General features: G+C 43.7%; 1 protein-coding gene across 3 annotated transcripts in view; it reads right to left on the reverse strand.

Moving 5' to 3' along the window:
- The window catches only part of USP39 (ubiquitin specific peptidase 39), a 30,331-nt gene extending 17,043 nt beyond the window's left edge, over positions 1–13,288 (reverse strand). Inside the window, exons 1-6 of one of the 3 annotated variants that reach the window (XM_060169341.1) lie at positions 12,973–13,285; positions 10,024–10,093; positions 8,661–8,755; positions 7,282–7,418; positions 5,898–6,050; positions 363–588 (exon numbers count right to left, since the gene is read on the reverse strand). In XM_060169341.1, coding sequence (XP_060025324.1) covers positions 363–588; positions 5,898–6,050; positions 7,282–7,418; positions 8,661–8,755; positions 10,024–10,093; positions 12,973–13,240 — 949 coding nt within the window. In that variant the 5' untranslated portion in view covers positions 13,241–13,285. Of the gene's footprint in view, positions 1–362; positions 589–5,897; positions 6,051–7,281; positions 7,419–8,660; positions 8,756–10,023; positions 10,094–12,972 lie in introns of all 3 variants that reach the window. The other 2 variants (XM_060169343.1, XM_060169342.1) reach the window with 2 other exon arrangements.
- Positions 13,289–14,792: the final 1,504 nt, after the last annotated feature.

Here is a 14,792-nt window from a genome sequence, read left to right on the forward strand (position 1 = left end):
TTGGAGAGATAAAAATAGGAGAGATAAAAATAGTCAAAATAAAATATTCTAGTCTGCAACATGGCAAAATGAGAACCAAAAGTGGCAGGCGCTTAATAAGGGATGGTGCCTTTCCCAGCCTCCTGGTTTTCCTGAGTCGTAGAGTTTAGTTCACCAAAGCAGACAGACTTTCTATCCAGCTAAAATCGCTTGGGACCCTGGGCAGGGCAGGCTGAGGAAGGAAGAGTGAGGAACCTAACCACAGTATGCACTGGACACTCGCTCCGGCTACTGTAAGGTTCACAGCAAAGTGGAAGTAAATGTGCTCATCAAACTAGTTGTGTTGCCCTAAAGTCAGAAAACATGAATTACTCCTTCCTTACCTTGCTTGGTGATCTGAAAAGTCTTCTTGCTGCAAAGGACGACAGCTTGAAGCATCTCATGGGGAGACACATGTGCCTTGAAATTTCGAGGGTTCCAGAGCTTTCTCATCAGCTCTCCAAAACGCTGGACCAACAGGAACATGATATCCCCAGGAGGACGCTTGATGTTCTTATAATTGTCTTCTTCCAGGAAGTAGTTTCGGAGAGGAGGAACGTTAGACAGAGCCTGGAAATCAAACAAACACTCCAATTAATCCACAGCCTTTTTTCAGGACCCCTGGGAGCCAAGCTTGTCCACCTAAAGTTCTTCTAATAGAACTGTGCCTATGATGCCTTAAAGAATCAGAAGCAACTGCACTCCCAGAGAATCCCCCCCAGAGTTCACATTAGAGAAACATCCTTTATAGCAAGTTTCACAGAAAGTTCAGTTCTGCAGACACTCTGCTAACGTGGGTATAACAAAGGAGTTTTAAAATAAAGGTATTCGGGCTTCCCTGGTGGCGCAGTGGTTTAGAGTCCGCCTGCCGATGCAGGGGACGTGAGTTCGTGCCCTGGCCCAGGAAGATCCCACATGCCACGGAGCAGCTGGGGCCATGAGCCATGGCCGCTGAGCCTGCGCGTCCGGAGCCTGTGCTCCGCAACGGGAGAGGCCACAACAGTGAGAGGCCCGCGTACCGCAAAAAAAAAAAAAAAAAAAAAAAAAAAGGTATTCAAATCCCTATCTGCTGACCAACTTAATTAAAAATTTCCTTTGTTTACTCTAATTAGACCTGTGACTATGTTTGGATTCACAGGAACTGAAGGCTAGAAACCCAGATACTCTTTCTTCACCATGTATTTGGCTGGGGCAGAGAGAACTATCTGGAGACCACAGTTCCCCCATCTCTCAACTGTACATTAAAACAATATGAAAAACATCTTAGTAAAACCTGGTGTCTTCCCCAAATGTGGTATTGAGAGGGTGGTAATAAAATGATACAGGGACTTCCCTGGTGGTCCAGTGGTTAAGACCCTGCACTTCCACTGTAGGGGGCACAGGTTTGATCCCTGGTTGGGAAACTAAGATCCCACATGTTGTGTGGCATGGCCAAAACCAAAACCAAACAAAATAAAACGATACAACTGTATATAAAAATGAATGTACTCTGTTATGATGGAAAATAGTTAAAAGGTTTAAGAGAACAAAAATTAATTTTATCTCATTAAGCAAAAAGATAAAGACCAGCCATGTTAGTTCAAGAAGAAACACATGCTTATTAGTGTGAGTTATGAAACTGGGAAGGAGACCATGGTACAGACCCTAAATAAATGCATAGTCTCCCCACAGGTCCCTCCTGATGGGTTCATGAATCCTCGTCAGTGCTATGCTTACCATGAGCACAACTTTCTTTGACAAGGTAATTCTTTCAGCAAGGATAGAAGGATGCTGTTAAACACAATTAAACCCAGGTGTCTCTGGGGAAGACCCAGGTATCTCTGGGGAAGACCACTCAGGATACAACTCAGGGTAACGATAGAGGGGATCAGGAAAGCCCCTACAAGCTTAGCTCAGCTGAAGAAACAAGGATTTCCTGCTTAGAGTTACTCTCAAAAAAGGAGAAGCATATGGATAGTTTATACTAATTCTTGCTTATCCATGCTGTGGAGAGAGGTTGCTCCCTAGTTTCAGCAACAATACAAGCAGTAGGTGTCCTCGGAGAGAAATTATTCAGCCTCCAGGTGGAGTACTTGGTCCATTCAATCCCATTTTACTGGAAACATCACAAAGGATTTGTTCATCTCCTTGTTTGTATAAATAGAAGTCCAATGCACTATTCATTGCGCTACAGAGCCAGGTGATCTACTTATTTGTATAAATAAAGAGAACTTCCTGTGGGGACTGAAACCCATCACAAAGCCAAAACTAACTGCCCTGCCCATATCCAAATCCTATCTGTCCACCCTGTAATAGTCTTCACAAAGACACGAGAGGCTGTAAGAGGAACAGTCCACAAAGTCTCTCTCCACCTAAGAATCTGACCTCTCCAGGGACCAGGCATGACACCAATGGCAGACACCAAAATTCACAGATATACTTTTACAATTTTTTACCAAATTCTTCATGCAAAAATATCATGAACAAAGTTTAAAGGCCAAAAAAGAACTAGAATGAAATATGTGCAACATATGCAAAAAAAAAAGGCCAATATATATATGTCTACTTTTTGTTTTAAGTTTGAACATCTGATTTTTTTTTAACACCTTTATTGGAGTATAATTGCTTTACAATGGTGTGTTAGTTTCTGCTTTGTAACAAAGTGAATCAGTTATACATATACACATGTTCCCATATTTCTTCCCTCTCGCGTCTCCCTCCCTCCCACCCTCCCTATCCCACCCCTCTAGGTGGTCACAAACCACCGAGCTGATCTCCCTGTGCTATGTGGCTGCTTCCCACTAGCTATCTATTTTACGTTTGGTAGTGTATATATGTCCATGCCACTCTCTCGCTTTGTCACAGCTTACCCTTCCCCCTCCCCATATCCTCAAGTCCATTCTCTAGTAGGTCTGTGTCTTTATTCCCATCTTACCCCGAGGTTCTTCATGACCTTTTTTTTCTTAGATTCCATACATATGTGTTAGCATACGGTGTTTTTCTTTTTCTGACTTACTTCACTCTGTATGACAGACTCTAGGTCTATCCACCTCACTACAAATATCTCAATTTCATTTCTTTTTATGTCTGAGTAATATTCCATTGTATATATGTGCCACATCTTCTTTATCCATTCATCCGATGATGGACACTTAGGTTGCTTCCATGTCCTGGCTATTATAAATAGAGCTGCAATGAACATTTTGGTACATGACTCTTTTTGAATTATGGTTTTCTCAGGGTATATGCCCAGTATTGGGATTGCTGGGTCGTATGGTAATTCTATTTTTAGTTTTTTAAGGAACCTCCATACTGTTCTCCATACTGGCTGTAACAATTTACATTCCCACCAACAGTGCAAGAGTGTTCCCTTTTCTCCACACCCTCTCCAGCATACTTTTAATCCTCAATAAAATGGACCACTAATAGAAAAATGAGCACATAAGGCCCAACAACTCATGAAAAAATATAGTAATCAACTTTAGAAGTGAATTCTTAAAAAGTAAATTAAAATGGAGATACCTATCAAAATGGAAAAAGTTGGGCTTCCCTGCTGGCGCAGTGGTTAAGAAACTGCCTGCCAATGCAGGGGACATGGGTTCAAGCCCTGGTCCGGGAGGATCCCACATGCCCCAGAGCAACTAAGCCCGTGCGCCACAACTACTGAGCCTGTGCTCTGGAGCCCACGAGCCACAACTACTGAGCCCGCGTGCCACAACTACTGAAACCCACGCACCTAGAGCCCATGCTCCGCAATAAGAGAAGCCACCACAATGAGAAGCCCACGCACCACAACGAAGAGTAGCTCCCACTCGCCGCAACTAGAGAAAGTCCGCACACAGCAACCAAGACCCAATACAGCCAAAAATCAATAAATGAAATACATTAAAAAAAAAATGGAAAAAGTTGTTTTCAATGCTAACAGTGACAATGCAAGATGAAGAACACCCTTTTGGGAACCCTCCTACACTGTTGGTAGGAATGTAAATTGGTGCAGTCACTATGGAGAACAGTATGGCGGTTCCTTAAAAAGCTAAAAACAGAGCTACTGTATGATCCAGCAATCCCACTCCTAAGCATATATCCGGAGATAACTATAATTCGAAAAAACACATGCACCCCAATATTCATAGAAGCACTATTTACAACAGCCAAGACACGGAAACAAGCTAAATGTCCATCAACAGATGAATGGATAAAGAAGATGTGATACACACACACACATACACACACACACACACACACACACACACACACACACACACACACACACACACTGGAATGTTACTCAGCCACAAAAAGAATGAAATAATGCCTTTTACAGAAACATGGATGGACCTAAAGATTATCATACTAAGTAAGCCAGAAAGAGAAAGACAAATACCGTATGATATCACTTACATGTGGAATCTAAAACACGACACAAATGAACTTATCCATGAAATACAAACAGACTCACTGACATAGAAAACTTATGGTTACTAAAGGGAAAAGGGTGGGGGAGGGGATAAATTAGGAGTTTGGGATTAGCAGATACAAACCACTACATATAAAATAGATAAATAAGGTCCTACTGTATAGCACAGGGAACTATATTCAATATCCTGTAATAAACCATGATGTAAAAGAGTATGAAAAAGAATATATATATATGTATGCATAACTGAATCACCTTGCTGTATACCAGAAACACAACACTGTAAATCAACTATACTTCAATTAAAAAAAAAGAAAAATAAAAATACCCTTTTGTGTTGCTGGTGGGTTTGTAAATTGCTACAAACCCCCTACAGCCTAGAATCTAGGCCCAAGGTGCATTAATATAAGAAGAAAAGAAGGTTAAATAAATTAAATTCAACAAAATGGACTGACATGTAAACATTAAGGATGCTGCACAAGAATATTTACTGATTTCATAATATGCTTTTAGGTTAAAATACATACAAAGATACATACTACATTACTTTATAGATAAAAAAATAGAAATATTTTTCAAGTCTAGAAAAGAAATATAACAAAATGTAAGTGTCACAAGAAGTGCAAGACTATATATATATATATATATATATATATATATATATAAGAATACTCACTGCAACACTGGTAACAGAAATAAAAATGTGAGACAAGTGAAATTTTATGTATCAATTGGGAAATAACAAAATAAACCATAATATTGCCACATGACAGGATATAATGCATTTGTGTACCTGCGTTTAGAATAAAGTTTTGGAGGTCTCTATACTGCTAACTACCCCAGGACAGAGTACTAGGGAAAGAAAGGAATGAAGCTTTATGTTTTATACTTTCTATATCTTCCCCCTACACAAGTACTTGTTTATAGATTTTTTTAACCAGTTTTTTTTTTGAGTGAAGTAGGATGATTATTTTCTTATGCTTACCAACGGTTTCTAATTTTTCTACAATATGCGCACATTACTTGTGTAATTTTTTTTAAAAAGCAAAACAATTGCAAACAGGACAACTTTGGCTTTCTGCCTTTCCCACTGCAGGACTTCAGCACAGGGGCAGGACAGAGACATCACAGAGCCAACACAATGAACATCTGCACCATGAAAAGAAAAAGCATCATCTAGCTCACGTGTCTCTTACTTGGTACTGCAGGCCCCGTGCAGCTCCATCCCCCGTTCCCTGGAAGCTCCAGAGGCTGGAACAGGTCCACCATTTGGTGGCAGCCCCTCAGGCAGATGGGAATGTTCTGCTTGGGGCAGAACAAACACCCAAGAAGAGTCCTTGGCAAGACTCGGGGTCTGAGGACCACCTGACTGCACTCCACCAGAAGGCAGCTGTTTCTTAGCCAAGCTTCACAGTTTTCCCCGGGTTGCCCCTTCCCTCATGGTTCCCGCCTCCAACCTACCTGAAGGACGCCTCCAACCTACCTGAAGGACGGCATTGGCGTAGTCGTTGGCCTTTATGTTATTCAGGCCCACGATACCGGGCAGGTAAGTGGTACCATCATATGCCCGGGACAACTTGGCTTGCTTGTCCAAGTTAGCGATCTGCTGCTTTGTGAAAGTGGGCTTCAACACATACTGAAAAGCAAAAGAAAATCCTAGGCTGTTTTAGGGCAGTCTACAGAGTTCACAAGATATATCCGCAACAGCAATTTCTGCCAAAAGAAAAGATACTTTGGTCGTGAACGTCTCACCACCCACCCAAAGGGCTCCCAACAGTAGGTCTAAGGACTGAGGTAACATGCAATGGGCCCCGCCCCACGTTGCTCATCTAGAAGGTGATCTCTGTGTTTAACCCAAAGTCACTGAATCCCAGGCCTGTCTTCAGACCGCAGGTTCAGCCAAACCCGTGACAAACAACAGGGAGAAGCTGCAGGACACTCAAGTCTGCAGGAGGCAGGAATCTGAGTCCCAGGTGGGACCTCACACAGAGCCAGCACACAGGCCCGGTGCAGGAACAGGAGTGTCACCTCCTATCTGTGCAGGACTGAGATCTCAGGACTCCCTGTGGCTGGAGGGGCAGGATCAGAACCTTCCCTGTCCTAGACCTATGAGGGTCATCATGTCACACACTGGTCAGAGGTCGCCACTAACTCACTTTGAAAGCTTGAATTCCTTTCAGTTTCTCCATCTATAAATACTGTCCTTAACCACTTTAACTTCAACTTTAATAGACTGTTATAAAACATATGGAAGTGGAGTAAGTAGTGTTTCAAACACTCTGAAAACCAAGCTTTCCTTAATAAATAGAGCATTCAACTCTATTGAACATGCAGCCGCTGCTGAAAAGGAAAGCAATAATCAACAGTTCCAACAGTAATCAAAGCCCAAGAGGACTTTCCACACTCCTCACTCAAGTGCAGTGACTCTTGGCACAGGGCACAAACCAGAGCCCACAAATGGACATGTTGGCCATTCTGGCTGCATCATGTCAAAAGCAGCCGGAAGCTGGTATACCTCTTGGCATCCACTGTCCTACAGCAGGCCCAATTCACATCCCTACTCCAAAATATGGAAGGATAATTTATTTCACAAAAATGCTTTCACCCTAATTGAAAAGTAGCAATATTCCTTCAGTCCTAACCCTCAACATTAAAAGCAGAAATCAGAGCTAGGCTGTAGACCATGGGCCAAAATTATGGATTGTGACCTCCTTACTCTGTTTCTCTGGTTCCTGCCAAGGCGAAAGGAGCCTCTCGAAGCCCAAGGGACTGAGACTCTTCCCTGACCTTGGGTGGGGCAGATCCTCAGGAGCCCTGGGGTGGCTCCCAGGATAACTGGTTCCAAACCAACCCTCTTGGACACGCACCGTGATATCCTCCAGCGAGGAATCGATGATCTCATAGTTGTCTGGGAGGCAGTAAAACTTGAGGGTGTGGAGGTTGAGGAAGACATGGTGACTAAACTGGACACTGTGAATGTAGGCATGAGACTTCAAACCCCGGCCTGCAGGGAAGAGTGAAAGGCTATGAGAGAAGGGCAGACTCCATAAGCACACAGATGAGGGGTAATTTTCCTTTCATTATTTTGTACCAGAACATGTTAGTATCAGCAAAAACAAAGTACTACACCATCCACGAAAGGAATCTCCCACATGAACTCTTCTCATCACAAAAATTAGCAAGAAAGAACAGCGCATTATCTTTATTCCCTAGATGGCACAAGACATAAGGGAACTAATTTCATATACGTGAACATAGAAAATATGTGTGGGTGTATTTGTGCGTGTGTGTGTATATGTATGTGTCTGTGTGTGTGCATATATGTTTATGTATATGAGCTAGCTTCATGTATTACAAACTAGGAATATCCATGTATATATCATATACATGTACGTACATGCATACACTGATTTGCACATACACACGTACATATCTGTGACAGTCCATCGTCACTTAGTCCTGAGTTTTCAACTGTCCACATTCACGACAATCCTGTACCCACATACTTTTGTTCACGTTGCCACTCCTTTCTAGAGCATCTCACCCTTAACCTATTCAAACTCTATGTCCTGCATACAGAGTACAAGTTCCACCTCCTCCATGAACTCTACACAAACACTCCAGCTAACAATGATCTTTGCATATTTCAACTTTGCATATTTCAACTCCTATCATCCTTTGCATATTTTTGCATATTTCAACTCCTATCATCCTTATTTATACTCAGCGCCACACAGTCCAGCAGTAATCTTTATGGTCTTAAGAGAGTCTGCTGATTGTTTTACGTGTTAATCTTGACAGTTTATAAGATCCTTATTAGACCAAAGAATGCAGTTTATAATTCTTTTGAATCCTCCACTATACTGTGTACAAAGCATTTGCTTGCTCTGAATGAACTGAAATAATAAATTTGCAGAAAAGAACAGAATGAAAAAGTCCTTAGAGTAAAAGGATTCTCAGAAAAAGACAGAAGTATAGAAAACATCAGAGATTCAAAAACCCAGAGTCTCTGATACTTCCTACATAGTCTCTCATATGGCTAGTTCTTTCTTCCTTTCACATGTATTCAGGTTCTGACCAATCAGAGAACCTCCTGTGGATTTTCTAAGAGTATTCCACCTTCCTGGGAACAAAGATAGGGCTTATTAGACATGATTCCTAACAGCAGCTTACTTACTTCAAAAAAAAAAATCCCTGAATAGAACGGTGGCTAGTGCTGAAAATGTGATGCAAAACATTTATTTACCCTGAAAGTACTTGCCACACACCAGACAGGCATACGCATTGATATGCGAGAGGGAGATGGAACACAGTTTCTCAAAGTCAAAGTCCAGCACACTCCTAAGAGAACCAAAACAAAACAGAAACAATTAATAGGGACGGTTGCCTAGGTGAGCACCTGAGCGAAGCAGTGTCCCTGGCTTCCTGTTCTGCAGTCACACAGCCGCCTTCAGAGAACAGTTCAACGATCACATACAAACCGTGGGGAACATTAACTCTTCCTTACCTAGGCATTTAATATAGCACCGCCACCCACCAAGCCCCAAAGCAGTGCAAAGGCATCTCCACCAACGACCCTCTTTCTTTTGAGTACTCACAACCAGTTGAGAATCTTCCATTACTTTCTCTGGAGGAAAAGCCACAAGTAGGACTAAAGTAACAGGGCCCCAACAGCATTCCAAATTAAAAGACATTAAAGGAAGGACATAAAAAGAGTGAATAAACCCTTTCATAAAAGAAAATTTTATTTTTGTCCATGAAAATAAATGGGAAGCCTGAAGAACTTTAGGGGAATACCTACAAACAGATCTATCTATTCAAGTGCAAAGTAATAGTATATGAGTACTGGGCGGGTTAAGTGATAAAAGAAAATTTACCTCCACTGAATTCACAGGTGGCAAGAGGATTCATTCTCAAGCATTACCTCTGATTAATTGGTAATGGTCCCAGGAAAGCTGCACTGTCAGTTAAAGGGGCCACTAGCCACACACAGCTACCAGTGTTTAAAAGTAAAATAATTAAAATTAAATAAAATTTAAAATTCAGTTCCTCAAGCCACATTTCAAGTGCTCAATATCCACAAGTAGCCCGTGCCTACCACAATGGACAGCCCTTAAAGAGCAATTCCATTGTTGCAGAAAAGTCTATTAGACAGTGCCACCCTAGGGCATAAATGAAAAACCATCCTAAAATGCATCTGGGATCAAAGAATACCAAGATGGGGTAAACACCTCTGCTTTAGGATATATTTTTGTCTGATTTTCCTCTGCTGAATCCCAGGCACCTAGAGTAGTACCTAGCACACAGTCAGTGCTCAATAATATTTAAACTTGCTATTTCATCGACACCACATATCCCTTTATTTCCTCATACAAATTCAAAATGAGCTAAAAGCTCTTTCTGCATATGCCCACCCTAAAACAACATGCTCTCTGACACTTTAAATTGAAGGGCAAAGATTAAAAAACAAGGCAAGAGGCACAGTTTTCTGGGCAGAAAGCTTTAAAAGAGATAAAGTTTTGGAACGTATTTTTAACGTACAGTCCAAAGAACTTTCTGCAGAGACTCCATTGTTCTTTTGCTGCCCTAGGCATTCCTGTGCTACCGACCTGTTAATGGTGTCCAGGTAGGGGCAGTGGCGGCTCCTCCGATCCTCAGAATCCATGCGGCCATTCTTTGCTGAAAGGAAAAGCATCAAAAGCTCTGAAAATGGGAAACCCACACTCAGGGTCAACTACCAGTACAAACACACACAGAAATGGGAAAAATTAATCAGGATGAGCTCCTGTACAGGCAGCCTGACAACACCAAAGAAGCCCACTTAACGGAACAGGCCACAAACTGAGAGGATATTCTTGAAACACATATAACCAACAAAGGAATTGCTTGCAATTACATAAAGAAATCTGGTGGAGATGACAAAAAAAAAAAAGACAACCCAAAAGGAAATGAGGAAGACAGCCCTCTAACTTATGAAAAAATGCTGGGAATTCCCTGGCTATCCAATGGTTAGGACTCTTATGCTTCCACTGCAGGGGGCTGGGGTTCGTCCCTGGTTGGGGAACTAAGATCCTGCAAGCTTCACAGCATGGCCAAAAAGAAAAAGAAAAGATGCTCAACCTCACCAGTAATCAAGAACATGCAAATTTCCTTGCACAATGATATACCACTTCACACCTACCAGAGAGGAAAAAATAAAATCAGGCAGTTCCAAGTGCTGGCAAATATGAAGAACAGTGAGAATGCTCATGTAACTGCTGGTGGGAGTATAAACTGTTACAACCTCTTAGAAAATAGTACAGCAAGATCAAAGCTGAAAATACACAGACCTTTTGGCCCAGCAATCTCTCTTCTACTTATATACCCTAGAGAACTTTTGCACATGTGCCATCAGGAATGCTTTACTAAAGAATATTTATAGCAGCAATATTTGAAAGAGACCAAACTGGAAACAACCCAAATGTCTACAACATATAAAAATGGGAGGAATACATTTTGGTATATCATCAATAGAACACTGTGTTGCCATGAACATCTACCCGGATAAACCTCAACAATATGGCTAGCGGAAAAAAAAAAAAAGGCAAAACAGAAGACAACATATAGTATGATTCCATTTATAACAAATACAAAATAAAATACAGTTCTACTCAGGGATGTATATGTGACGTAAAACTGTAAATAATAAAATAATAAAAATAGAAATGATTAGAAAAAATTCAGTGATTACCCAAGCAAGCAAGGAAGGCAGATGCAACTGGGAAGGGGCCTATGGGAGCTTCTAAGGTACTGGTTAAGTACCACTTCTTAAGCTGAACAGCATCCGGAGGCAACTCTCCATGGGTCTCTCGAACTTCTGCACATATTGTGACCAGAGGCACTGACTGCCTCCAGACTATCTTGTCCATGTTGTTTGTATAGTGAAGTTTGTTTCTATAGCTTTGGAAGTAGGAGACAGTGTGTCCCTACAGAGCGAAGGGGAGGCAAGCTCACAGCCCATTATAGAAGATTTGGGTTCTCTAAGCTCAGAGTTCTTATCCTGTGAGGCCACCCACTGTGTGTATGGGTTCTCATCGTGTTGCGCTGTGGGAACTGACTCAGGGAAGTGACAATGCTATATTCTGGCTACTGTTATTGCTGCAATAAGCTGTCTCAAGCCCAACAGCTCCATGTCTTCCATTAGCATCCATGAAACCACGGCAGGCTAACTTGGTAGTGTACAAAAAGGGTAAAATCTCAGACCCTTCACAATTCTTGACAAGTGGTAGATTTAAGGATATATATCCACACTCTTCTTTAAACTATACATGTGCTTGACATTTAGCTCATCTTAGTACCTATAATCTATTTCATGAAAAAAATAAAAGGGAAAAAAGAAAACAGCAGTAACCTCAACTGGGATCCTAGTGTGTCCCAGAGAAAACAATCTCCTTACCGTAAGTATACAAAATATCTAAGAAACAATTTCTCTTCCAAAGAAAGGGAAACATGAGGCTGACAGAATATTTAAGTAAAAGAAATCAAAGAATACCCTGAAATTATTAACTAGATTATTCAAAGAACATTTATCAAGCACTTTCCACGAGCAAGGTGCTAATCTGGACCCTGAGGGTAATATAAAAATATGTCAAACACAGGATTCTGAGCTAGAAATTTAAGAGTTAACATAAGAGTATAATTTTATATAGATAACCAGGTGCAGAGACTGAATTATAAAATCCTGGAGAATGAAGACCACCCCCCCCATGAACACTGCCCCTAACATGTAGCCTTGTGATATGTTCACCTGCTAACTCACCAGAAAACAAGTATATAGGAACATGTTCAATGCAGAAGTTCCAAGTTCAGAGAAGGAAAAGATGTAATTGAGGTAAACAGGAAAAGCTTCAGAAATGATAGAAACCTACTTAATGATTGGTAAGATATCAACAAGTTGGAAAAGAGTGTACACACTACAGAGTACCATGGCTTGGCCAAGAAGTCTCCAGAAATTACTAAGAGAAGCAGAACGAGTCCAGCAGAAAAAGGCAGAGGGTACAGTCATAGATGGGAACTGACAGACTCACTGGCTTATTAGGGCTCTCAAAGGTCATGGGTTCCAGGACTCCTTCCGTTAACCTAGAGAGGGACAGACACGTGAAAATCACTTTCCCAAACCACCGTGACTCAGTCTCAGAGGCAGGACTAGAATCCATATCTCCTGGCTGCTACAGCCCTGGATAACAGGGCAGTGTGGTCCAAGTGCACAGCGTTCAGGCTCTCCACTCAGAAATTACAGCAAGACTCACTCCTCAGGTATTTTGTAAAAAACTAAAAAGAAGGGACACCTGTAAAACAATTAGCACAGCGCCTGGCCCGCATTAGACATCCGATAAAGGAAAGCTACCTGTTCTTATTACTGTTAGAAACGCTATAGCTACGATCCTGATCAAGACTAGTACTATCCTCATTAAAACGGAGTCGGGTCGCGAGTGGAGTGTGACTTCCCCGTGGGGAGAGAAGGTTGGAAAAAGAAAAAGAAGAACGCGACAGTGGAACCCGCGCCCGGCCCCGCGCACCTCGCACCTCCCGCTCAGGCTCCGAGTCCTCGTCGGCCTCGCGCTCCCGCTTCACCCGCACCGCCGGGATCACGGGCGCCAGGGCCTCGCGCGCGCTCGCCGGCTCGACCTCCCGCTTCACGCGCACCGGACTGCCCCGGGAGCTCGGAGCCTCTGTCTCCCGCTCCCGATCTCGCTCCCGTCTGACACGAGCCGAGCTGCTCCGCGACTCGGACTCGCGCTTCCCGCGGGTGGATCCACGGGACTCCCGCTTGGACCGGCCGGACATCGCCACTACCGGCCGAGTCGCCCGGCGCAGACTCCAAGGAAGACCAAGCACGCGGCAAACGGCCAATCAGGAGCGGCGCTGTTATCAAGCCCAAGGTTTTCTACGAGTCGCCGATGGGGACAAATCAAGCCGCAGAGAACTTCTGGGAAGTACTACGCCTCTTGGGGGGGGGGCGGGTCTTTGCGGGTGCGCGCGCACCTGAGACCGATAGGCGGGCCTACTGCCACTTTACTCATTATTACCCGTTTAAAGAGGCAGGAACCTTTCACTGGCTGCGGAAATTCTGGATTAAAAAAAGTTGTCATTGGGCCCCAGGTGTCTTCAAGATACTCTGTGTCCCCAAACCAGAATTGGCAGGTCGTCTCCAGTCTCCGAGCCTCGGAGACCGACGGCCCTGCACAGAACTAGGCGACATCCCCAAGTCATCGCCTTCGTGGAGCAATCCGACGGCTCTAATTCCACATTTAGAGGATTGTTCTTGGTATCACAGAAAAATGCAAACGACGAGCAGAAGACTAGTGACGCTACTGAAGCTCAAGCTTCAGGGTCTGTGACTTTCAAGACCCCTTCCACAGCCCTGAACTATTCAATACTTTGTACAGTTCTACTGAGGTGTGATTGACATACAATAAAATTCACGTTTAGGGCTTCCCTGGTGGCGCAGTGGTTGAGAGTCCGCCTGCCGATGCAGGGGACACGGGTTCGTGCCCCGGTCCGGGAGGATCCCGCGTGCCACGGAGCGGCTGGGCCCGTGAGCCATGGCCGCTGAGCCTGCGCGTCCGGAGCCTGTGCTCCGCAACGGGAGAGGCCGCAACGGTGAGAGGCCTGCGTACCGAAAAAAAAAAAAAATTCACGTTTAAAGTGTGCAATTTGCTGAATACTGATAGAGGTATGTATACACTCTGAAACCACCACCACGATCAAGATAATGAACCTAACCACCATCCACCAAGTGTTCCCCTGCCCCGACCATTGATCTGCTTTCTGTCGCTAGAGATCAGTGTCACTTGTTAGAGTCTTATATAAATAGAAGCACCCAGAGAGTCCTCTTTTTATCCCCGGCTTCTTTCACTCGGCGTGTTTGTTTTGAGGTTCATCCAAGTTGTTGAGTGCTCGTTCCTTTTGATTGCTCAGCGGCATCCCACTGTGCGGATGTACCAGTCTGTCCCTGTTCTAATCACGGATTCCTACTTTTATCTCTTTTTAAAGAGGATTCAAAAATGGCACAGTCTCAGACGCCTGAAAGGCCCTGGGTCCTCCCACGCCGAGAGTTAAGACATCGGTCCGGTGGGCGCCGAGACGAGCTGGGTAGCGGGAAAGTCCGCAGAGCTCTGGTGCTGCGCTGGCTGGAAGGAGCGTCCCCGCCGGCGGCGGCGCGGAGCCCCGGGCGGGCGCGGGCTGGGCTGGGCGGCCGGGGCGCCGCTGTGTGCCCTGCCCTGGCACTCGCCTCCTCACGACCTCTTTGGAGGTAGGTGATATCAGTGCCCTCATTTACAAATGAGTAAACTGAGACACAGCGGGGTGCAACAGTCAGCCAAGGTCACGCAGCTGG

This window comes from Lagenorhynchus albirostris, chromosome 13 (genome assembly GCF_949774975.1).
Source record: "Lagenorhynchus albirostris chromosome 13, mLagAlb1.1, whole genome shotgun sequence".
Classification (NCBI taxonomy): domain Eukaryota; kingdom Metazoa; phylum Chordata; class Mammalia; order Artiodactyla; family Delphinidae; genus Lagenorhynchus; species Lagenorhynchus albirostris.